The 25901-nt window shown below is 37.9% G+C and overlaps 1 protein-coding gene and 1 non-coding gene across 5 annotated transcripts in view; both read right to left on the reverse strand.

Annotated features, from left to right (window-relative positions):
* Positions 1–25901, reverse strand: part of Enox2 (ecto-NOX disulfide-thiol exchanger 2) — a 331459-nt gene that overhangs the window by 34158 nt on the left and 271400 nt on the right. For all 4 annotated transcript variants that reach the window (XM_042682456.1, XM_042682454.1, XM_042682455.1 and 1 more), the window contains 4 exons: positions 18808–19041; positions 16369–16581; positions 13941–14047; positions 5532–5646 (listed from right to left, as the gene is read on the reverse strand). In XM_042682456.1, coding sequence (XP_042538390.1) covers positions 5532–5646; positions 13941–14047; positions 16369–16581; positions 18808–19041 — 669 coding nt within the window. The remainder of the gene's footprint in view (positions 1–5531; positions 5647–13940; positions 14048–16368; positions 16582–18807; positions 19042–25901) is intronic.
* On the reverse strand, positions 5345–5451 carry LOC122109994. Its single transcript, XR_006147795.1, has one exon. It is a non-coding gene; the product is annotated as a U6 spliceosomal RNA (small nuclear RNA).

Genomic DNA, 25901 nt, shown 5'->3' on the forward strand with positions numbered 1-25901 from the left:
GGGGTTATGGTTACATAAGTCAGGTAATGAGTATATATATATTTTCTTTTGGTCGGTTGTGGGGCTTGAACTCTGGGCTTGGGAGCTTTCCGTGCGCTCTTCATCTCAAGGCGAGTGCTCTACCGCTTGAGCCACGGAGCCACTTCAGGTTTTCTAGTGGTTTATTGGAGATAAGAGTCTCATGGACTTTCCTGCCTGGGCTGGCTTTGAACCGTGATCCTCAGATCTCAGCCTCCTGTGTAGCTAGGATTACAGGCATGAGCCATCAGAGCCTGGCTGTATATTTCTTTTTGAACAGTATCACCTGCTCACTCATTTTCCCACAGGATGTTTTTCCTCCAGGCACCCCTCCACAAATTGTATATTTCATTTCCAACATAGTGTCTAGTGAGTATCACTGCTGTATTAGTTAACACTTTGTTTCATTGCTTTTGTGCTTTCCCTTTCCCTTCCCAAATCACATAAACTAACATACAAGACCAAGGGTACATATGTCCCTTTCAAGGCTGTTCACTGACTATGACTACTATGGCCCACACTGATATCTCTTGCTCTTATTGCATTCTAATTAGTACTTTCCAGTACACACCAAGAAAGGTTATTTCTTTTATGTATTTAAAAACATATTTCCATCCATTTACCAAACAGTATTTGTAAAATTTTTGAATTGTGAAATCTGTAAAGTGACTTATAATGGGAAGATAGGGGGCAGGAAGGAGTCTAGACACCAAGGGAAGAGAAAACTTTGGCTAGAACAATGATAAAGAATTAGCTAAAATAAATGTTTTCTGAATGTGCTCCCTGGGCCACCAGCATCTAAACAATTTAGGATGCCTGGAAAAAATGCAGACTCTAAAACACCAATAAACATTTATGGAATCAGCCTCTACAGTCCAGAAATCGTATTTATTTGTCTTTAGGTGCTTGCACAGAAGCCCAGGGCTCATGCTTAACAGCCAATCTCTCTACCATTGAACCATATTGCCAACCCTAGAAATCTGTTTTTATCTGCCAGCACTGGTTTGAACTCAGGACCTGAATTCTGTCCCTTGGCTTTTTAATTCAAGGCTGGTGCTCTGGGACTTGAGCCACAGTTCCACTTTTGGCTTTTGTGTGGACTTTCCTGCTGGGGCTGGCTTTGAATCATGATCTTCAAATCTCAGCGTCCTGAGTAGCAAGGATTTCAGGCATGATCCATTAGTGCCAATTTTAGAAATGTAAAATTTTAATAGTAACTGAAATGATTGAGAAGTATACAAATTCTGAGAATCACTAAGTGAAGAAGAAAGACAGATGGTGAAAGAAAAAGCTTTTCTTATGTCTAATGTTCACTTAGTACATGTATTTTTCATCCTGATTAGGAATAGAACGAAATAATTTCACAATATCATGACTTGCTTTGATATGATTCTCCCTCTTCAATACACTGTTTTGAGTAAAGCAGTCTTACTGCTCATGGCAAAGAGATTTCAAGTACTACATCACAAATATAGGCTAACACAGAATCTCTGGAAGACCTAAAATTTTTGGCACTCCAAGGAAAAGTAAAGAGTTTTATTTTTTTAAAAAATAAAAATATAACAAGAGGGCTGGGAAGGTGGCTCAGTGGTAGAGCGCTTGCCTTGCATGCCTGAGGCCCTGGGTTCGATTCCCCAGCACCACATAAGCAAAAAGAAAAAAGCCATAAGTGGCGCTGTGGCTCAAGTGGTAGAGCGCTAGTCTTGAGCTGAAGAGCTGAAGACAGCGCCCAGGCCCAGAGTTCAAGCCCCATGACCAGACCCAAAAAAAAAAAAAAACAGAAAAATATAACAAGAAACACACTACAGGCTCCTGGAATTCAAGGGTGGTAGCATAGAGAAAACAGCAACAACTTTGAGATGTAGTTGCATAAGTTTTTAATTGGAACCAAGTGATAGCTAAAACATGTAGCTGATTGAGATAAAATCTGAGGACCCTCTCACTGGCTCATGCTGAGTAGGATTTCTGAAGTTGAGTACTACAGAAGTGAGATAACAGAATTAGATACAATCGAGGGGAAGAAAAATGCACAAAAGTCCTTGAATTAAAATGAATTGAAACCTTCTGGGAGAAAAGCTATTTGGTAAGCTCCATTAAGTCTATTGTAGATAGCTTTATTTGACAAAGCAGCATCCTGGCATGTGGAACAGGAAAGAAAATAGCTATAAGATGATCTGTCAGGGAGTTTCCAGTCTCTAAACGAATAAGACTGTGCAGTAGCCAATACAGCTTTTAACTCAAAAGAGATACAGAAGCAAAATGCAATTATATAACCTTAGTAAGTGCATTCAATCTGAATCTTTCCCATACTACTCTCTTCTCCCTATAACTCCTCAAACTCCACAATTTACCAAGTGGCTGCTCAAACTTATGGCTGCATTTATTTCACTGAAACACTGGATAAACATTATATATATGGTTGTAAATATTGAGGCGGAGACACTTTTACAAGTTAAAGATTAATTAGCCAAAACCCCCCACCCTAGCTAAGGACTTAAATAATCTGAATAACTAAATTAATAGTAGACTTTCATTTATTTTGGCTATGAGTTTATGGTCTTTATTTGCAATAATGAGTTCATTTCTCTGAGTAGACTGATTAACCAGTGATTACAGTTTATTAAGTATAAATAGTATTTTATATGTTTAGGAATCCAAGAATTCTGATTTAGTGCTTTTCTTCCCTTAAGGAGGAGGCTACAGTGCTTGATAAGAAATGTACTCATTATCTTGCCCATGTAATTGTGACTCCTCTGTACAGTATTTTCACAATAAAAAGAAAAAAAAGAACTTATGAATATGGCAAGAAGATTCTAAGACTACTCAAGTGGGCACAGAGCTTCTGCCTCCAGTATGGAAGTGCTGAAACTGGGAAATTCAGATTTGAATTGAAGAAACATTTATTAATATATATTATTTGTGCAAGGTGGTTTGATTGTGACATTTCCATGCATACACAGAATCAATCAAACTTACCCCAATCAAACTCACACCATCTCTCTCCTTCATCTCCCCTTCTGAAAACAATTTCAACAGGTTTTGCCATTCTATTTTTTTTTTTTTTTGGTCGGTCATGGGGCCTGAACTCTGGGCCTGGGCACTGTCCTTCAGCTCTTTAGCTCAAGGCTAGTCGCACTCTACCACTTGAGCCACAGTGCCACTTCACTTTTTCTGCTTATGTAGTTCTAAGGAATCGAACCCCATGCATGCAAGGCAAGCGCTCTACCACTGAGCCACCTTCCCAGCCCATTGCCATTCTATTTTTATACATGAATCTAAAGTACTTTACCCATAGTCACCTTCTTTCACTTTCTCAGTTGGCTTTCCTTACTCTAGCTGTTCCCTGACCCCCTACACAGCCTGCTTTATTTTCCTGTGCTTCGTTTTCTTCTTTTTCTTTTAGTGTATATTAAGTATATTTCATCATGGTAATTTGCACATGCATATATTATATTATAATTTAGTCAGCTTAATCTCAGCTCTTGCTATCTCTTGCCCCATCTCAGAAATAAAAAGTTTTTTTTTGGTTGGTCGTGGGGCTTGAACTCTGGGCCTGGGCACTGTGCCTGAGCTCTTCAGCTCAAGGCAAGCACTCTACCACTTCAGACTTAGCACCACTTCTGGTTTTCTGCTGGTTTATTGGAGATAAGAGTCTCACAGACTTTCCTGCCCAGGCTGGCTTTGAACTGAGATCCTCAGATCTCAGCTTCCTGAGTAGCTAGAATTACAGGCATGAGCCACCAGCGCCCAGCTCACAAATAAGAATTTTAATGGACGAATGCCTCCTTAAGTCCTTCACATGATAGGGACAGAAAACCACTACAAATCCAATATGGATAGAGTGTTTGACATCTAATAGCTATTAAAGGATGAATTCATTTAACCATAGACAACATCCTTGTTAGATGGCTTTTATCATGTACTAATTACAATGTGAAAGCTGAGGTTTAGTGGGAAAAAGTCCCTCCCCGGTCCAGAAAAGTTACATGTTATTTTTCTGTCTTTAGGTCCAGTGCTTTTTCTATTGTACTTTTCTACAATTTACCTCTTATGATACTCTGGAAAGATTTTCCTGAAAAGATTAGTCTGTTGGTTTGTATTTTACCTGAAAGACTTGTTGACTAGCTGGTATTTTGTTTTCTCCCATGGCAATCTCCCATTCTAAATAGTATACTACAAAATTGAAAGGGAAGCCAGGCACAATTGGCTCACACCTGTAATCCTACCTACTCAGGAGGCTGAGATCTGAGGATCGAGGTTCAAAGTCAGTCTGGGCAGGAAAGACCGTGAAACTCTAATCTCTAGAAAACTGGAAGTGGTGCTGTGACACAAGTGATGGAGCACTTGCCTTGAGCTGAGGAGCTCAGGGATAGCGCCCAAGCCCAGAGTTTGAGCCCCATGACCGACAAAAAAAAAATTGAAAGGGAGGTGTTCTCCCACTCAAACATTTACCAAATTAGTCCCACTGAGGACCTACACCATACCTTCTGTCTCACAGCCAGGTCTGAATATACTAGGTTATTGCAAAAGCTTTTATTTTGACAACTATTTGTGGAATCCTGGTTAGTTCTCAATACAGACTTAAGTAACCAAAATGGTTCCATGTTACAGATATTTCCCTATAGTGTGCAGATTTTCTTTTAACTTTGGGACTTATTTTATAGAAATGTTGCGTTTTTATGTGGATTACATTTGTCAAAAACCTTTTATTTCTTTTTTTGGTGACCTGCCATGAATTATGTAGCCAATACCTGTATTTTTCACAATTTCTTTTGCTATATGTATTTTATTAGCATTGAATTTTTATATCCATCTGTTATTAATTTTGGTGGTGATACAATATAAATGACCTAGTGTTTACGCATGCATTCTGTCAAGCTTCCATTGCAGAAAATACTAATAAATCCAAATTAAATATGGAACAATGCTGCCAGAGTGTCCAATGGTTTTTGTAAAAGAACTATACTTTCAATTAGGATTATAGGATAAATGGAGACCACAAAAATTCTATATACACAGGTTTTGATATTCAGCCAGTGTATTTTTACATAGCCCCATCAATTGTTTCTAATTTACATCCTGTCTGATGGATTTATGGCTATATCTTACTTGTTTTTTTTTTTTTTTTTGCCAGTCCTGGGACTTGAACTCAGGGCCTGAGCACTGTCCCTGAGCTTCTTTTTGCTCAAGGCTAGCACTCTATCACTTGAGCCACAGTGCCACTTCCAGTTTTTTTTTTTTTTTCTGTTTATATGGTGCAGAGGAATCAAACCCAGGGCTTCATGCATGCTAGGCAAACATTCTACCACTAAGCCACATTCCAAGACCAAATGTGGAACGCTTCATGAATTTGCATGTCATCTTTGTGCAGGACCCATGCTAATATTCTCTGTATAGTTCCAATTTTAGTACATGTGCTGCTGAAGCGAGCACTTACTTGTGTTAAAGGTTTGAAAATACTGCGCCATGCAAACAGATATTTGTTACATAAAATAAATGAGAATTATATTTACCTGATTCTTCTGTTTCTTTTGCTTCTGTTGTTTCTTCTATTTCATCATCAGACATTTCCATTTCTTCTTCTCGCCTGATTCCCATTAATTCATCATTATGAATGTTGCGAATTTCCTAAGATTAAAAGATAGGCTTGTTAGGTGGGAAAACCCTACAAAATGTTGAGGAAATGGGAAGAGATCAGATAAGCTTTGGTGGGCACATATTAAAAACCTTCAGAGTACTCAAGGTAAATGCAATAAGGCATGTTGAAACTAAATGGTCTCACTAAAAAAAAAAAAAAAAGCATATTTGGGTCTACTCCAGATCCAGAGCTCTGACAGTATATGATTTTTCCATATTCCATATTTTCCATATTGCCATGGAAGACTCTTCATATCATTTTTTTTGAGAGGGGGGGTTGGTCCTGGGTCTTGAACTCTGGGCCTGGGTGCTGTCCCTGAGCTCTGTCCCTGGCAAATGCTCTACTACTTGAGCCAGAGTGCCACTTCCAGTTTTTTGAGTTGTTTACCGGAGATAAGAGTTGCTGGGACGTTCCTGCCCGGGCTGGCTTTGAACCTCGATCCTCAGATCTCAGCGTTCTGAGTAGCTAAGATTACAGGCGGGAGCCACCAGAGCCCGGCTCTCTTCATCTCTTATTCATGTGGATTTCTGAAATTTCTCTTCACTGTCTCACGTTGGACCCTTTAATTTTGTTACCTGTCATTTCATCTCCTTTTATTTTACTCAACAAAACTCTTTTTTTTTTTGTGTGTGGGGGGGGTCTGGTCATGGGGCCTGAACTCTGCGCCTGGGCGCTGTCCCTCAGCTCTTCAGCTCAAGGCTAGCTCTCTACTACTTGAGCCACAGCGCCACTTCCGGCTTTTTTTCTTTTTGCTTATGTGGTGCTGGGGAATCAAACCCAGGGCCTCATGCATGCAAGACAAGCACTCTACCACTGAGCCACCTTTCCAGCCCCATCAACAAAATTCTTAATCTAGATTTTTCAGTTTAAGAAAGCATAGCAAAAATGACTATGTTGAAAATGAACTTTAAAACTTGGTGGGGGTGGGGCAGTGGAGAAAATGAGAGGGGGTAATACTGCTCAAAAAGAAATATACTCATCTACTGTGGGGCATCTGGATTGGTTCCATTCTTAGCTATGGTAAATAATGCTTCAATAAACATAGTTGTGCTGGTAGGTTTAGTATGGTCTTGTTTGTGATCATTTGGGTAAATGCCTAAAAGTGGGATTCCTGGGTCATAGAGGAGCTCTATGTGGAGTCTTTTGAGGAACACCCATATTGCTTTCCAAAGTGGTTGAACAAGTTTACATTCCCACCAACAATGAAGTAAGGTTCCCTTGTGACCACATCCCCTCCAACATCTATTATGGAACCAACCCAGATGCCCCTCAGGAGATGAATCGATCAAGAAAAAAAAAAAAAATATATATATATATGTAATGGAATTCTATGCCTCCAACAGAAAAAATGGTATTGACCCATTTGTTAGGAAATGGAAAGGCTCGGAAAAAATTATATTAAGTGAAGTAAGCCAGGCCCAAAGAAACATAGGTCCCATGGTTTCCCTTATACAATAACTAGTATATGTCTGGGACAAGCAGAAGAGATCCAAAGCTATGTACATATGACCAGATAAGATGATGTTAAGCAACATGAATCCCAAGACAGGAACACAAGTATTTTTTTTCTTTCTTGATATTCTTTGTAATGTATTTATAATGTACCATGTGATTTTTTTTGTTTCTTTGTATGTTCCTCCCCCACAATATAACCCATGTTTTCACTGTATTTGAGATCTGTGACCTGAATCTTGTATATACTCTTCTCTAATTTGGGGAGGGGAAGGAAGAAAACAAAATGCTTAAATAGGGATACAGGTTGACCCATTGTAACAATGAGATGTACAAGGCACTATGTTGAAAAATGAACTTTACAATTTAGGCAGGGGGTGGGGTGGGGGGGGGAGGAGTGTAGTTGTGGAGGTGGCAGGGAAGGGATGGTAGGGGAAAAACAAAGGAGGAGGTAACAATGCTTGATTGGAAGTGTTCTCATTACCTTGCTCATGTAACTGTAACCCCTCTGTACAATATTTTTACAATAAAAATATATTAAAAAAGAAATGTACTCTTTATCTTATGTAACTATAGCCCCTCTGTACATCACCTTTACAATAATTTTTATTTTTATTTTTATTTATTTTTATATTTTTTGGGTCTGTCGTGGGGCCTGAACTCTGGGCCTGCGCGCTCTCCCTCAGCTCTTCAGCTCAAGGCTAGCACTCTATCACTTGAGCCACAGCGCCACTTCTGGCTTTTTTTTCTTTTTGCTTATGTGGTGCTAGGGAATCAAACCCAAGGCCTCATGTATGCAAGGCAAGCTCTCTACCACTGAGCCACCTTCCCAGCCCTACAATAATTTTTAAAAGAATATATATAGCAAAAATGAACTGTCAAGAGTAAATTCCTACCATACCAATTCCCTTACAGACAATAACTATAATCTTGGAACAAAACACAAAACCTGTAACTTTTTTTTTGTTCTAGTACTGGTGCTTGAACTCAGGGATTGGGTGCTGTCCCTTAGCTTTTTTGCTCAAGCCTGGCAATTTACCACTTCAGCCACAGCTACACTTCTGATTTTTGCTGGTTAATTGTAGATAAGAGTCAAAGCTTTGAATTGCAGCCCTCAGATCTTAGTCTCCTGAGTAGCTAGGATTACAGGCAAAAGCCACTGTGCCCAGCCAAAATGTATAACATTTTTATGTCATTGGAGACTGTATGAGAACAGATATATTCTGAATAGGATATGAAACTCAGAAGAAAAGAAAACCAACAGTCCAAGTCTCTCAGCATTTTAAAGGGTCTGGTTTGACAGCAGACAAGGGTTAGGTACTCATAGGATTGTTAAATTTCTCACATTTCACAGAAAACCCAGCCTTAGGCTGGGTTTGGTGGCTCATACCTATAATCTAAGCTACTCAGGAGGTTTAATTCTTAAAGAGGATCAATGCTTAAGACTAGTCCAGGCAAAGATTTGAGATCCATCTAAATCAACAAAATGCGTTTGATAGAACATAGTTTGTGATCCCAGCCACATGGGAAGCCTTAGGTGGGAATATCAAAATGTGAGATACTACTTGAAAAATAACTAGGGAAACAAGGACTGGGAACATGCCTCAAGTAGTAGAGTGCCTGCCTAGAAGTGTGAGAAACTGATTTCAAACTCCAGTACTACAATAAAAATAATTTAAAAAAACCTAGATCCACAGTGAGTTATGAGAGTGCATTTCACAGTCTTAATCTACATGTAAATGAAATTCCAGAAAGATAAGAGAGAAAGGATTTGAAGAAATAAAGGTTGACATTTTTTTTAATTAGATGAAAGACATCAATCTATATATTCAAAGAGTAGTGAACCCCCCACAAGTTAGATGGGAAAAAAATCATCCAGGAACATCTTAGTCAAACTGTAGAAAAAGAAAAAGTGAAATGTTTGAAAACATTCAGAGGAAAAAAAACACATAACATTATCTAGAAAGGAACAACAATTTAAACACTTTGATTTCTTTCTGAAGTAATCAGGGTCAGAAGCTCATGGGAAAATATCTACAAGTTCAAAAAGAAACAGAAGTATCGATTTATCCAGAACTCTATTTTCAAAGAAAATGTAGAGAATGATGATGAATAAACATGTCAAGAGAAAAGTAAATATGTAAAAATTCATTAGCAAAAGATTTGTACTATAGGAAATACTGAAGAAAGGTTTTCAGACTGAAAGGACATGCTACCAAGTGAAAATACAGATCTTTAGGACAGCATGAAGAATACTGGAAGTGATCAATATCACACTGAGAAAGTCACTTAAGAGAAGCAGCTTGCAATCATTTGGAGGCTACTTGATGCCTGTCAGTCTCTTCAGTACTAAGCTTAAAACTCCTTGCTGAAGCTTACTCCTACTGGGATGACATACAGGAAATATTCAAAGCTGTTTGATGAAAATTGCTTCCGTTTATGAGGATAATACATATTTCAAATGGATTTCTTAATAATTAATACTCTGTGTAGTTACTCTGTATCCCAACTAATTTCTTCCTTTCTTATTCCTTTTATCAGGAAAATAATGATTTCTATTTCAAGTTAAGTTTTCATTAAGAATAAATGAAAAACCTCTTAAGAGTGAACTATTCAGTATCATCACTGATTCCTATGAAGGAATAGAAAAATCAGATGCTAACATAGCATCTCCTATGTGCTGCAGAGATATTACTTAAAATAGAGGAAAATAATGACCTGCTTGAGAAAAATGAACTTTAAAGGGCTGTGTCATGAGAGATATTACTGTATCTTATTCAAACTCATTGCACAAAGAACAATAAAGAACTTCTCATTTCTGTGAACTCATTCTACCTCATGAGACTGGATTTTAGCTATCATCAGAGCTGTTATTAGAAAGGTGATTATAATGAGATTTGACATTGGAAAATTTGAATACTGTACATAGTGCATCAGGAAACTTTGTAGCTTTCTAGATGCCTAACAAAAATATAGACTGTCAGGGGCTATATAAGTAGAGATCAGGTCTCAATTCACATATATGTCACTAACCCTGGTACAGTTATTGTGTTTCTCAGAAGGCTAAATTATGTTCCTCCTAGTGAAATATCCCAGAGCAGGAAAACACGAGAGCTAAGACATGTCCCATAGCTGCCTGGCATCCATAAAGCATATTTGTGCTTCGAGCTGGGCAAGAATGAATAATCTCTTATTAGAAATAGAAAAAAGTTCAACAGCTATGTGACATGGCTTATCTAGAGGTCTTTTACAGCTTCAAAAGTCCCTAGAAATATAACAGGCTTAGAGCAAATTTTACCTAAATGTCTCAAGATATTTTAGAAACAATAATTACCAGATGTTTTAACTGATAATGAAATGAGGGTAAGAAAAACTAAAGGAAAGGTTGCTCTAACCTTTTCAGTTAGGTAAAGTGGTAGAGCTCAGAGCCCTCTACCAATTAGACAACTCTCTTTTAGTTGCAAAGACACTAAGGCTCATATTATTATTCTTTTATAAATATCCAATACTAAATCACACAAGTAGGATAAAAGCAAAGTGAACAGCAGAGGCCATGGGGTGCCATACTAAAGTAAATTTACAGGTAACATTTGGTAAATGATAGTACCTCCAAGAAAAGTGGAGTGACATTTTATTCCTTTGAAAACTTTACCATTAAGGATATTTCATACAAAGTGCTTCATTACATATGCACAAAAATAGAACAATGAAATCTGTTGTGAAGAATTTCATATACATGTATTAAAATAGAAAACGCATTTCATAGCCAAGCTGTCTGTTTCCTAAATTTTCTCCTTAGATGAGTGAAGTTCAACTTTGACAAACAAACCCTAACAAATGTTTTCAGTGCATAGAGCTGTAAGGTGGCATGTACCTGTAAAAGTATTTTATCTAGCTAGAGTATAGATATAGACAGGGGAAGAATTCTAAGCTACTGAAACACAGATAACAAAGGAAAAAGCTGTCTCCTAGATCTTCCCCATTTCCTATTTGGCATTTGGGTACAATGATGAAACCAAAAACATTTAAAGCCATTTGGATGTGTTAATGTCCACTCCAAATCTACTGAATCAGGTCACTGGTTGACTACATCATAACAGGTAAGACAAACCTCCTCAAAATTCTAGGTCACTCTTCTGTCCAGCGTAGGTCTTTGGTATCTCTCATTTCAACAGTGAACTGTTAGTAATTTCTGAAATGGCATTATAATGACTTTGAGTGTTTTAATGATCACTTTTTCTGAAGCTTAGGAATTTATATTGCTCTGCAATGGAGAACAAAAAAGAATACTTTTGTGGGGCTGGGAAGGTAGCTCAGTGGTAGAGTGCTTGCCTTGCATGCATGAGGCCGTGGCTTCAATTCCTCAGCACTACATAAGCAGAAAAGCTGGAAGTGGCACTGTGGCTCAAGTGGTAGAGTGCTAACCTTGAGCCGAAGAGCTGAGGGACAGGGCCCAGGCCCAGAGTTCAGGCCCATGACCAGCAAAAAACAAAAACAAAAAAACAACCCCCCCCACACTTTTGCATGGAATGAAACCAAAGCCTGAGACAGCAGTAAATATTTGGAAAGAATCATTTTTGTGATAGCTAATTGTGACTTATCACAAGGTAAGCAAATTATAAAGCATTATGCATGAGCTAGTTACCTATAGTTTCACAAAAATTTATGTGGTCTCAAATTTATCTCATTTATAGTTAATGATAGCAATATGATTATCAGAAATTTGTAATAACATTCATAAATGTATAAGCATATCCACCTACCTGGATTTTCAACATTAACATTAGTAGGAAAAGGGTCATGAACAGAAAGGAGCAGAGGCTAAGGAGATAACTTCTATATAGACAAAACAATTTGATTCTGAGATATCACTTAGTACATTGAAACAAGGTACCAATAGAGGCTTGTAATATCTATTGTATGATACGTAGTGGAAATATAAATTAGGTTGATTCAAATTGGGACAGTATGCTTTCTGGTGGCTGAATGCCAACAGGAAGTATTACTATAAATGAGTCTTTTTTTTTTTTTTGTCAGTCGTGGGGCTTGAACTCTGGGCTTGGGTTCTGTCTTTGCACTCTTCAGCTCAAGGCGCATGCTCTACCACTTGAGCCATAGTGCCACTTCTGGTTTTCTAGTGGTTTATTGGAAATAAGAGTCTCACAGACTTTCCTGCCTGGGCTGGCTTTGAACCGTGATTCTCAGATCTCAGCCTCCTGAGTAGCTAGGATTAGAGGCGTGAGCCACCAGCACCCGGCTAAATGAGTCTTTAAACAAGCATATGAGGATGATTTGAATATTCATCTGCAAATAATTCTTCAGACATTGGAATAGTCAGTTTGTAAATCTAGAAAAAAGTTATTTTTATCAACCATAAATTTTTTTGTACAAGAATCCTAGTAATCATCATGGCCCTTTCCCTCTGCTCCAGGGGTACAAAATCTCCTATCAGGGAAAATGCAGAGAACTGGTTAAAGACGTAGTAGTGTCTGCTTGTTATGGCTCTAGATTATATAGGCTTTCCACCTAGTCTAGCATAACTTGAAGAAAGCATACAAAGTTCTCTAAACAGTCACATCGGCCAGTTAAATTTCTATAGGCACACACTATTAGTAAGGGGAGGGACTTTGGTTAAACCTTACTATCCTTTAACAACTATATTAGCAGAAGCCTTACACACCTATAAATCAAGAAAGTAAAGCAATGAAAGAGAATCAGTAGCAAAAAAAGACTCAGTAGCAAATAAGTCAGTGTGGAATACGCTCTTAGTGTTTGAGCTTCCCAAAGGTGAGAACTTTGTCTTCTTACTCCACATCATCTCTCTCCATAGAGGAAGACAGTCATGGTTGCTGACTGAAGGGTGACAATGAAGTAAAGAACAGGAACTTTATGACATGAGGTGACCAAAGGCAATGGTGAAAAAGGTTAAATGTCAGAAACTTCAAACTTGATGAAACAATTGACTTTTTTTTTTTTTTTTGGTCCGGTCGTGGGGCCTGAATTCTGGGCCTGGGTGCTGTCCCTCAGCTGTTCAGCTCAAGGCTAGTGCTCTACCACTTGAGCCACAGCGCCACTTCCGACTTTTTTCTTTTTGCTTATGTGGTGCTGAGGAATCGAACCCAGGGCCTCAGGCATGCAAGGCAAGCACTCTACCACTGAGCCACCTTCCCAGCCACAATTGACTTTTAAGTTGTAGTTCTGGTGCTAAGGTGAAGAAAAGCCCATTCACTTGAATAAATTCAATTCAGAGTAGTAACCTAATCACTACAATTCTTCCGGTGTTCTGCTGAAGATGTTACTTGAACACAAAGCAGAGAAGTGTGTGTAAATCTCAATCTGAAATCAGAGTCTTCTCTTACCTTTAAATCTGCCACCTATGAAGATGGTTGAAAATATTTAATAAAAGAAGCTCAGACATTTTTTGTTCCACTGGCACACCAGGAAGCTTCTAGCCTGAACTGTCAAGATGTTCTGATAAATGTAAGACAGCCCTAACATTACTAACACTAGAAACACAGGTCAATAATTACTGTTGTACTCCAGACTAGCTAGCACAGAGAAGAAAACTTATAATTATCCCAGCTACATTTTCATGACTACTGTTTCCATCCAGCAAAATGTGTTCAAGACAACATGGGCATATTTATTCCCCCTTTGACAGCAGGTGGTCTCCATACTGACAGGCTAAAGAACATGTCTTAGTGTTTCATTAGGGCCTTGTCATGACCATGGGAGCTTGGTACTATTTAATTCTGGCTAAACTCCAAATCAATAACTTGTTAAAGAATGAAACTGTCCCCCTGAGGAGCTAGCAGAGTAAAAAGTTACTAACCTCAGCTTGTTTGCACCAAACACTGATGTTTTTACGCTGGGCTTTTGTAAAGTGGTCCCATGCCTTCTGTTTGGAGGCGGAATGGTACACAGCCACTATCTGCTCAACTGCAGCATGAAATCAGCAGCCAGATCAGCCAGAGTATCACCCAGGGATTGCAAAAGAAAGGAAAAGAAAAAAATGAAAAAAAGAAGCATTAGTCATGGTGTATCTTCCTGTTGTCAATATATATAGTATAACCGGTTCAAAAGGAAGAGATATTAATATGTAGAAAGAAGAAAGGGAATTCTAGAAGGATTGGCATGATATGGTGACTAAAGTTTTAATAGAGGCAGTATGTATTCATTCAGGTAGAAGAGGCAAGAGTTGTAATAAATGTATTTTTTTTAGTTCAGTTCTAAATAGCATGGAAGAAAATTAAACTAATAATATCTACCATTGGCTCTTTTTATTAATCAGCCCTCTGAAATAAGCTGGGATATTCACTTCAGTACAACTTTTTATTTCATTTTTTCTGAAGTAAATTTAACCAGAAGCATTGAATCAAAACCTAAAATGACTGGTAGTATAGGTCTACCTAAATAGGCTTTCAGACTGGAGAAATATAAGTGAATGCTGTCCTGGAAAATATTTTTAAGGTCTCTTTAAAATGTTCAGTGGGGAAATGTGTCCAAATATTCTCTGGGGCCTTATGCTAACCAATTCAAGATAGGGGAAGCTTAGATATGTCACTTTTGGGGAAAGAAAGACATAGCAAGAGCCCTTACCTAGAGAGGTATTCACAGTAAGAAAATCTAGAGGCATAATTTTGTTCTTTATGGCCATGCTTATACTCTATCTTAAGGATTTATATTCTCACAATGCTTGCTGCTCTCATTTATGACTTATTCTGAAGTTCTGAAGACTTGTTCGTCTCCTGGATTTTATGCCCATATATGCTTCCAAAACACAAGTAGAGAATGGAACAAGTTCTCCTTAATCCCAATTATGTATGAGTCAAGTATGGAAAGTACAGTATAGGAAGAGTGGACCATAATTGTTCAAAAGCAAAGTCATAAAACTGTGCCCTTATTCTTAAGAATGTAATTCCTTACTGAAAAAATGAGTATATAAAAAAGTTACTTGACAATGGATCTGATCTATCTCATTTAAGAGAACTTAGATAGGTCTAAAGTAGTGCTTCTTTTTGAAAATGGACATTTCAATGGATTCTCACCTTTTGATGTCTTTCATATCCAGTAAAGGTACTGGAACAATGAAAACTAAATAACTTGTACAAGTAACAAATGAGCTTTTTAATAAAAATCATCTTGGGACATAGGATTATACTTATCACCATTAGTTCCCGAAATGCATATTAGCTGAAGATAATGATGTCAATCTGAAGAAAAACTGATTTAGAATGCTGATACATCCCAACTTTAGTAATAAAATATCAAACACTCCACTGAGGCCTTTGGTTACGAAAAGATGAGCTGTGAACCAAGAATCAGTATTTCCACAGAGCTGCAGTAGATAGATGCAAGAAAATGAAAGTAAAAGCTTTGCAATGTGTATGTGTATCTGATCATATACAATGATATTTATCAAAATGAACTCTAGGAAGTGGAAACAACAGTTTTTCTTTGTTGCTGTTTTTTATTTTTTTTTATTTTTTGGTCAGTCGTGGGGCTTGAACTCTAGGCTTGGGCACTGTCCCTGTGCTCTTCAGCGCAAGGCAAGCGCTCTACCCCTTGAGCCACAGCTTCATTTCCAGTTTTTGAGTGGCTTATTGTAGATAAGAGTCTCATGGACTTTCCTGCCTAGGCTGACTTTGAACCATGATCCTGAGATCTCAGCCTCCTGAGTAGCTAGGATTACAGGTGTGAGCCTCCGGCTCCCGGCTTTATTTTTATTTTGTAAAGGTGATGTACAGAGGGGTTAGTTACATAAGTAAGATAATGAGTATCTTTCTTTTGTTTTGGTTTTCCTTTCATATTATTTGTTTATCCATCTTTGGGAGGGTGGTGGGGCACAGAAATGGTGGGACAAAGGGTGAACAAATGTAGCAGTGGTACTCACTAGACACTATGCTTATAATGAACTATACAACTTGAGGTTGGGGATGGGAGGGAAAGTCTAAAAGAGAGCAAGGGAAGGGGTGACATAGTCCAAAAAGAAATGTACTCATTACCTGACTTATGTAACTGTAACCCCTCTGTATATCACCTCTGTAATAATAAAAATGCATGAAAAAAGTGCTTAATATGTATCCTGGGACACAGGAGTTTTGGCATTCGGCAATATAAGGAGAATAGAAGACAGTAAAGAAGTCTGCCTTGCCTCTTGATATAGGATAGCCTTGAAGGCCAAGGATCCTGTATAAAGTAAGTGGTTACTAAGTGAAGGGCCCTCTCACACTGCCAGCAGAATTCTAGCATCCACTCACACTGAATGAGAATTCCAGAAAGGGCCTGCTTGAACTTCTCTTTTGCTTCTTCCATGTCTTTCTCATGGGCAGCTTTCTCATTTACTAGGCGGCGGACATGGCTGTTCGCTGACTGGATCATGGAGTAGAAGTTGTTGGCACTGCGTCGGTTCACCTCCCCTCGCTCTATCCAGGTGAGCAAGGTTTGCACAGCTTCTGAGAACTTGGAATCATCTGAGAAAAGGAAAATTTATTAAAAAAAACTATCCAAGGTAGCCAAATCTCGACGTATTTTCAGCTAAAGCTGATAAGGAACCACATATGCAACATGTGTGCACACAGGCAGCTTGCAGAAAGAAGGCTCAAAAATAGACTGGCTCTGGTTTATGAAGCATTTCAGAAAGAGTTGTTTCTTCTTTCCTTAAAAATACCTCTGGGTTAGAGGTATCTCAAGGGTATGTGGGGGTTTTTAAGTAGCAGTGAGACAACTTCATAATTCCTCAATCTTGTGTTTTAATAATAAAAAAAGCAAACATGAGTCTTGAGTTGAACTTGAATTTGGTAGTAATTTTACTCGATTCATGAATTCTAGCATTGGAAGGAACCTAGGGAATAACATCAATAGCATTCAATTCATAGCCCCAGGCCTTCCACTCAGTTCCAGTTCCAATCTATTTTGATGCAGTTCATTTTATTTCTATATTCCTTTGCATCTTTTTTCTCTGGCTTGAAGAACCCTACAAGTGGATTTCTACATCTACCTAGGAGTCATACTCTGACAGAGATAGTACACAGCTCTTCCAAAGCTTCTAGTCCAAGTATCTCAGCTACCCACTTATGTGTTCTGCTGTTACACAAGAGAGAGAGAGACAGAGAGAGACAGAGAGAGAGAGACAGATAGAGACAGAAAGAGAGAGAGAGACAAACAGACAGACAGAGACAGAGAGAGAGAAAGAGAGAGAGAGACAGCATTAACAGCCCACTGAAACTTCATATCCCTCTCTGGCCAGAGGCCTTATGTCAAGTGGAAATACCTTGCACTGCAATTTTAACTTCTTGTCTCTTGTCCTTTATTCAGTGCTAGCATAAAATGAGAGAAGAGCTTTTTATTTCATTACTTGGATGCAATGCAATCTTTATGTCAATGCTCAGTTTTTGCTTCTTGTGAGGGCCACAAAAAAGAAAATTTAATTTTTAAACATAAGCTGATGTGTTTAGTGTCATCTGAAGAGGCAAGCCTTAGACCTGGCATTGTACCAGTTTTCAGCCTTTATAATTTTTCAAAATGTGCAATTATTTCTGTGTCACTATTGTGGACTCTGTTTTTTTCAATGCAAGAAGTCAAAAATCAAAGAGATTTAAAAAAAAATTCTTAAATCTGTGAATCCCTGGGGTTTTGTGATGTAAACAATTTTGGTGAGTGAGACCTAATTGGAAAGTGGAATTAGTAGGATCTTGCTGAGCTGAGAGCATAAGAAGCAGGGCAAATTTGTGCCATTAGAGCTGGGCAGGTGGCTTTAAATCACCAGCATTCATTCAATAACATTAGCAATATTCAGAAAATGAGAGACTAGATTTGAGCAACTAAGACAATAGAATGGACAGAGTGGCTTACATTAAATGAGCAAAGCAGCCTTGAGTATCAAGCAAAAACAGAATTAAAAACTTAAAGGCAGACTGACATAGCAATGTGTAAAAGTTTCCATAATCACTAGGTGAACCAAACTGCATTTTCTTTTTCTTGTACTGGGAACTCAGGGCTGTATGCTTACTTGGCTTGCCTTCTCAGCTTGCTTGGACTTTACCACTTGAGTCATGCCTTTATCTAGCTTTTCCAGGATTCTTCTGCCCAAGCTGGCTTCTAGCCATGATCTTCTAGATCTCAGCCCCCTGAGTAGCTAAGACTGCATCTTTGAATTACCAGCACTTGGCAAACTGTTTTTTTTTTTAAATGATCAAAAAGTTTCCTTTTAGTCTAAGTCTCAGAGTAAACTAGGAAGAATTTACACTTATGAGTACTTTCCAGACTTCAATTTCCTCATCTTTAAAATGAGGATTTTACCAGATTTTCAAGTTCATATCCAGTTCTATGCTGATTCATTCATTTGATTAAGAATTCAAATCTACCTTGTATCCACTACGAAAGGAGACACTTGCCTAAATTTCTCTGGTGGGGAAAATGGGAAAAACCCACTCTATCTCTTGCTAGTTAGTTGATATTTGGGAGGGAAAAAAAGCCATCCTTTGAGAAAATGAAGGAGCAGAGTTATAAGGCAACACAGATAAAATTTCCAGCTTCTTGAATACTGAATATAACTATTAGCAAGGCTCCAACAAAAGAAATGCTTACAATCGATTAGTGGGAAATTCAAAGGGATACTGGCTACAACACAGCAATTTATTACAATTCCCTAGAGAAAAAAAGTTCTTTTAATCATGGAGATTGCATACTTTCTATACCTTTTAGTTTTTCAGCAACAATGCTACATTCGTGATCTGAGTAATGAACCACTGGGGGAGGAGATGGTGGGCGCAGCCTTTCTTCTTCCATCCGTCTGCGGTGGCGCTCTTCTCTTGCTAGCATACGCTGTTTACACTCCCACTCATACAGGTCATCCCGAGCCTGTGCAAAATCAACATGGAGCCGCCCTGTGTCCTTCTTGTCAGTACTAGAGCCCAAGCGAATTCGGTAACCTATATTTAAGAGAAAGGGGTAGAGGGAGGAGAGATTGAACAACTCTAGGTACTTATCCAAGATCAATGTTTCAGATATGGCTGCTTCAAGAGACCACATGATCCCCAGTTCTCTTCTCATGACAGCAAGGTGAATCATCAAAAGACTTAGGTTACAATCTTATCTCTTAAAAACAGTTTGCTTTCTGTAGGTTGGATTGATCTATTCTTAGGAGTTCCATCTGCCATCTTACATTTAGATTTGAGCTATCTGTGAGTAATGATATCAAGAATGACCATAAAGAAGAAAGATAATGGAGACCTGAAATTATGATGTCTTTGCTAATTTCCAGTTAGTCATACATCACACAGAATTCTGGTAAACTTAAAATGTATTTACTTGGGATTGTAATATCTACAACTATTCCCTAGGTATATTTGCAATTCTAGACCATTTTTTTTTCTTGTGAGAAACTAAAAGATGTGATGGGAAATGGTAATATAATCCAGATGAGACAAAATTTCAAATTCTTAAATCATATTGGCTGATTACAATAGTGGTATAGGGAAGGGATTTCAAAAATCAGGATTCCATTGTCTGTCTCCACTTTTTGTGCCCAAGCCAAGTCTCTTAGCAAAAAGTTAAAACAAAAACACAAACACTGTCAAGTACTAAAGGTTCAGGAACTGAGCAAAATACCAACACAAACATTTATCTCATGTCATTCTCAGCACAAGCTTGCAGGGGAAATATTTTTGATAAGGAAAAAAACTAATTAGAATCATTTCAGAGGTTAAGTAACTTGCTCTGGGCCAAAGAAGTATTAACTGGTAAGGATTCACAACTTGAATTCAGGTCCTTAGGCTCAAAATTGATTGTGCTTTCCTCTATTCTTTAGAACAATACTCAAAATAGATTTTTGTTTTTGGCTAAGACTTGGCAAATGAAGCTTCTTAAGCAAAGTACCAGAAAGAAGAGAGATTCAGAGGAAGAAGTTCAGAGATTCGCAGAAGGTCATCCATGATTATTTAGCTGAGTATTGATAGCTGCACGTATAAGTAGAAAACACCTGATTTTTAAAGGTAACACCCTCTGAACCTCATATGGGGCTGGAAATAGCTCTTTTCTCCACTGCTCATAGAAGAAAAAAAATACCTCATACTTCACAGAGTACTGGCCAATCGGAAAGGTTTTACATTAATAATGGGGAAAAATAGTGCCAGATCTTTTTTTTTTGGTCCTGATGAATACTGCTTAAAAAGCAATACCTAGTTGGGTACTGGTGGCTTGCACTAGTAGTCCTAGCTACTCAGGAAATTGAGATCTGAGGATCACAGTTTGAAGCAAGCTGGGACAAGAAAGTCTGTTAGACTTATCTCAACTAACCATCAAAAAGCCAGAAGTGGAGATGAGAAGTGCAGATGTGGCTCAAGTGGTACAGAAGCAGCCTTGAGTGAAAAATCTAAGGGATAACACCCAAACCCTGAGTTCAAGCCCTGGCATTGAGGACACACACACACACACACACACACACACACACACACAGAGCAGTACTTAAAAGGATCAACATTTTCTCCTTACTTCATTTTAGAACAGAACTTAAAAATATTCATAGAATAAAATATTCTTTCTCCAAGTAAGGTAAAATTTACAATATATGATATCTAAAAATATCTGGTATACAAAGAAATAGGGAAATATGCCCCATAATTAAGACTTAAGAAAATCACTGGTAGGGGAAAAACAAAGGAGGAGGCAGCAATGTTTGATAAGAAATGTACTTATTACCTTGCTCATGTAACTGTAACCCCTCTGTACAGTATTTTCTTTTCTTTTCTTTTTTTTTGGGGGGGGGGTCTGGTCATGGGGCCTGAACTCTGGGCCTGGGCGCTGTCCCTCAGCTCTTCAGCTCAAGGCTAGTGCTCTATCACTTGGGCCACAGTGCCACTTCAGGATTTTTTCTTTTTGCTTATGTGGTGCTGAAGAATTGAACCCAGGGCCTCATGCATGCAAGGCAATCGCTTTACCACTGAGCCACCTTCCCAGCCCCTGTACAGTATTTTCACAATAAAAAACGTATTTACAAAAAAAGAAAGAAAAACACTGAATTGAAACAGATTCAGAAGTGGTACATAAAACAATTAGCCAAAAACAACCAGTAAAGTTGTGTTTTGTATGATTCAGTGGCTAGAGAGAAGATTGAAATACAAGCAAAAATACAAAAATATGAAAAAGAGTCCGAATTAAACTAAAGGTTTAATGTCAAAGTTGGAAAAAAATAATTGGACAAGACAAATGGCAAATCAGACACTTTTGTAAAAGAAAAAAAGAAAAACTTTAACAGAGAGCAATAGAACCTATCCAAAATGAAATACAAAGAGGAAAAATCATTGAGCAAACACATCTGAGTACCAGTGAGCTGTGAGACAATGTTCAAAGGCTTAATGAATGCCTAAGTAGAACTCTGAAAGAGAGGGGAGAAGGGAAGGAATAGAAAAAATCCACTTCAATAAAGGGGAAAAATTCAAATTTGTTGAAAGCCCTCAGATCCAAGAAGTGCAATGAACTTCAAACACGCACGTGTGTGCGTGCGCACACACACACACACACACACACACACACACACACAAATCCAACATGAAGGAAATTACACTAAGGAACCTCATACTTGAATTGTTCACTAATAAAGACAATACCTTAAAAGAAGCTATATATAAAAGGCACACTATATACATAGAAACAAAATTAAGGATATTATTATATTTATTGTGGGAAATAATGTAAGCAGTAAGATAACAGAACCGTGTCTGAGAGAGGACGGGAAAAACAACAACCTATTTACCTGGAAATCTCTATCTTAAAAAAATACATTCCAAAAAGAATGGGGAAATGAAAAAAAAATTATTGGGATAAGGTCTTACTACATATCCCAGGCTGGCTTTGAACTCTCATAATGCTCCTGAGTCTGGGATTATTTCTTTTTAAAACTTATGAATGCTGAAAGAGTTCATTAAGAGAAGACTTCTACAATAAAAATTGTTAAAGAAAATTCAGGTATAAGGAATATGAGACCAAATGTCATTCTGGATCTATACAAAGGAAGGAAGAGCATACATAATGTATGATTCCATTTATAAGAGGTTCTAGAAAATGCATACTAATCATATAGAGAACAGGTAAGTAGATGCTTGGAAGGAAGTGAGTAGGGGAAGGGAGCAGGGATTATAAAGGAGGCATTATGGATGCTTTTGGGAGTGTTAGGTATAATCATTTTGATTCTTGGAGGTTTCACAGCTGCAGGTATATATCAAATATTGTACAATTTCATTTTTGAAGTATGTTAACGTCATCATATGTAAATTATATATGGCTATTATAAACTTTATATAGCTAGTATAAAAGGACAATCCTCAGTAACACTAAGCATATCATATATTCTTTTTAGAAAGAGGTTAAGTATAAACACATTTCATAAGCACACTCTTCTAGGACCCTCTGAGGTCTGCAATGTATTTGCATACTCAATTTTATCTGATTGTGTGATCCATTAGAAAAAGGAGGCAATAAATGTTTGCTTTGCCTGTTCACCCAAGATTGTGGAGAGGATCAAGAGAAGTGCATATAAAGGCTCTCTGTAATCCACACTGAAGATGCTATGGGGAGTGTGCATTGTATAAAGTGCCAGCTCCTAAGGTGTTTCATCTCCAACAAAAATATCATTTTTTTCTGTTTTCCTAGCATGTTTTATAAGGCATTCTTGCTTGCTTGTTTGTTTTTACCACTTTATTTTCTAACATGAGATAAAAGAAAAATAATCTCATCCAGGAGCCTCTAGTTCTTGTGAACTGGAGGAGGTTCCAATTTAAAGGGAAAAATTTAGTTATTTTCTCAACACTGATTGCCATCCCATTTCCTTTGGAAGCCCTAGGAATTTTTCTAGGAGGTAGTTCTTAAAAGAGCTGATTTCAGTGATGTTTATATGGGTACCTTCTGAGCAGTTTGTTTTCTATTATGTATAACTATTTAGGGCTTTTTGAGACCTTTACATTCTTATTAAAATGGTCTTTTATGGAATGCTCTATTATTGTTGCTAAGTGCTTTCTAATCTTTAGTAGATTCTACAGCACTTAACGACTGTAATAAGAGTCTGCAGCATCTACCTCCTCCTCTCCTTCCCTGTTATTAGTCTACATTTGCAAATCCCTGTTACCTTTTCCCTATTCCAACAAGCTTCTAAGTGACCTCCTCTCCTTGAAACCATTATTACACAGAGCTGTCAGATTAATCTTTCAGAAGTAATCACTATTCCTGTTCAAATTTTTCAGCAATTCCTTATTACCTAAGGAGTAAAGACTCAACTGTTAAAGCTTCCAAAGTATACTAACATCTGATCTTTTCCCTCCCCCATCGTGTCTGCACTGTTTCCTCAATGTTTGCCAGAGATTTCCACCTCTGTAACTTCACTCATGCTGTTTCTTGGCCCCACTGTCCATATGGAAATTCATTTTCCTTAAAGCAAATGATACTTTTCTGGATATTCCCAGTTAAGAGTCAGAAATATTCATATTCTTGTCTTTTCCTTTACTTTTCTCCTCTGTATGGCACTCATAGCTGCTGCTGCTGCTGCTGCTGCTTCTGATTTTATGCTGGTATTGGGGCTTCAACTCAGAGCCTGGGTGCTGTCCCTGAGATTTTTTTGTTCATGGCATTCTTTTTTTTTTTTTTTTGTCAGTTGTGGGGCTTGAACTCTGGGTGTGGGCGCTACCCTTGTACTCTTCAGCTCAAGGCGAGTGCTCTACCATTTGAGCCACAGCACCACTTTCGGTTTTCTAGTGATTCATTGGAGATGAGTCTCATGGCCTATCCTGCCCGGGCTGGCTTTGAACCGTGATCCTCAGATCTCAGCCTCCTGAGTAGCTAGGATTGCAGGTGTGAGCTACTGACGCCCGTGCTCATGGCTCTCTTGGGAGGCAGCTCTACTCTGGGTTTTTTGGTGGGTAATTGGAGATAAGACTCTCAAGGACTTTCCTGCTGAGGCTGGCTTTGAACTGTGATCCTCCGATATCAACTTCCTGAGTAGGTGGGATTACAGGTGTGAGCCACTGGAACCTAGCTAAATCACCATTATCATTAACAGTCTTATCAGTATCTTGAGTAATGCTTAGTCTTGAATAAATGTTTCTTTAATAAATGAATGTATGGTTGAAAGGGGAAGAAGTAGGTTTTACTCATCTACTCTGCATAGCATCTAGCACAATAATTTATACAAAAGAGAGGTTATTAAATACGTATTATTGAATGAGGGTGCTGTTACCATAAAATGCCTAGCACTTGAACTCAATTGTTACAAAACATTGTTCTTAGGTGAAGCGGTAACCCTATTTCATAATTACTCTATCTTCTTCCTTCTAGCATATTTATCCACAATCCTATAAAGAACATCAACTCAAAATAAGTAAAAGAGAAACTATGCAACTTTTTTTCACAGCAATTCAAAAGGCAAAGGGCTTCACTTTATGATACTCAATTCTAGTGACAACTACTTTTCTCTGCTGTCCTATATCTGAACTTCCAATGTGAACATGTGAGTTTTTTGAACATGTGATTCTTATGTAAGAAATTCTTACATGCTGTACTCCAACTGTCTTATATAAACCATTATCACCTTTGGAATAGACTGCTGTAGTTAAACTACCTCCCAGTCGCCACTCATGTCTCTCAGTCCATCTTCTACTTACCTAGGAGTAATATTTTTAAATAATTTCGTAAAATCCCCCTGGTGGCTTTCAGAATAAACTTCATCTTAATTTGTAAGATCCATGCTAACCTGTCCTCTGCATGCAAATGCTCAATCCATTTCCACTGCAGGGCTTTTTGTTGGGTGTTCCTTACTTTGGAATGCTCCTTCTCTCACATTGTTCAGGTCAAGCCTCAGTTTAAATGTTAGAGAAAACTTTCTTTCCAAAGAACCCTAGGTACACTAGACTTTTCAAAAAGTATCAGAATATTTATCTGCTTGATAGCAATTTATTTGCATATATACATAACAAATACCTGTATATATATGATATACACATACACAGACACTACCCTATTTTAACATTGCTATAATTTTGATATGTTTGATGGCAGGAAATCTGTCTGCCTTAGTCTTTACTGCATCCCTAGTAACCTAGGATTATTTAATATTTGATAACTGACTTCCTGTTGATGTGAATGTCTCCCCAAAGTTCATATGTTAGAAACTTTTTAACCTCGAATTCACAGGTTAAATGGTATGTAGAGATAGGGCATTTAGGAAGTAATTAGGTTTCGATGACGTCAGGATAGTAGGATATTATAATTGCATTAATGATTTTATAAGAAAAGGAAGAGAGGAGCTAACACACTACCCTGTTCACCATATAATGTCGTTTGCCATTTTATGATGTAGTGAGAAGGTTCTCAGCAGCTAAGCAGATGCCAGTACCATGCTCTTAGGACTTCCAGGCTCAAAAACAGTGAGCAAAATAAACTTGTATTCTTTTTTTAATATTAATTTACTTTCTTGTTAATGAACAGAGGTGATGTACAGAGCGATTACAATTATATGAGTTAGGTAATGAGTATATTTCCTTTTGTACAGTGTCTTCTGTTTCCTTATTATCTCCTAGACTTCTATTCTTTATAAGCTAACTAGCCTCAGGTTATTTTGTTCTCACTAGAGAAAATGGATTAAGACATTTCTGTGATTGCTTTTGAGCATCTACTTTTATGCCAGATACATGCCAGGTACTGAGGATTCAGAGGTAAATAAGGCAGTATTGCTCTTAAGGAGTTCACAGTCCAGGGGAGAGAGGGATGTGGGAAGAGCCAGTTCCCACATGGCATAATAGGTTAT

Source organism: Dipodomys spectabilis, unplaced genomic scaffold, assembly GCF_019054845.1.
Source record: "Dipodomys spectabilis isolate Male_0828 unplaced genomic scaffold, ASM1905484v1 ptg000071l, whole genome shotgun sequence".
Classification (NCBI taxonomy): Eukaryota; Metazoa; Chordata; class Mammalia; order Rodentia; family Heteromyidae; genus Dipodomys; species Dipodomys spectabilis.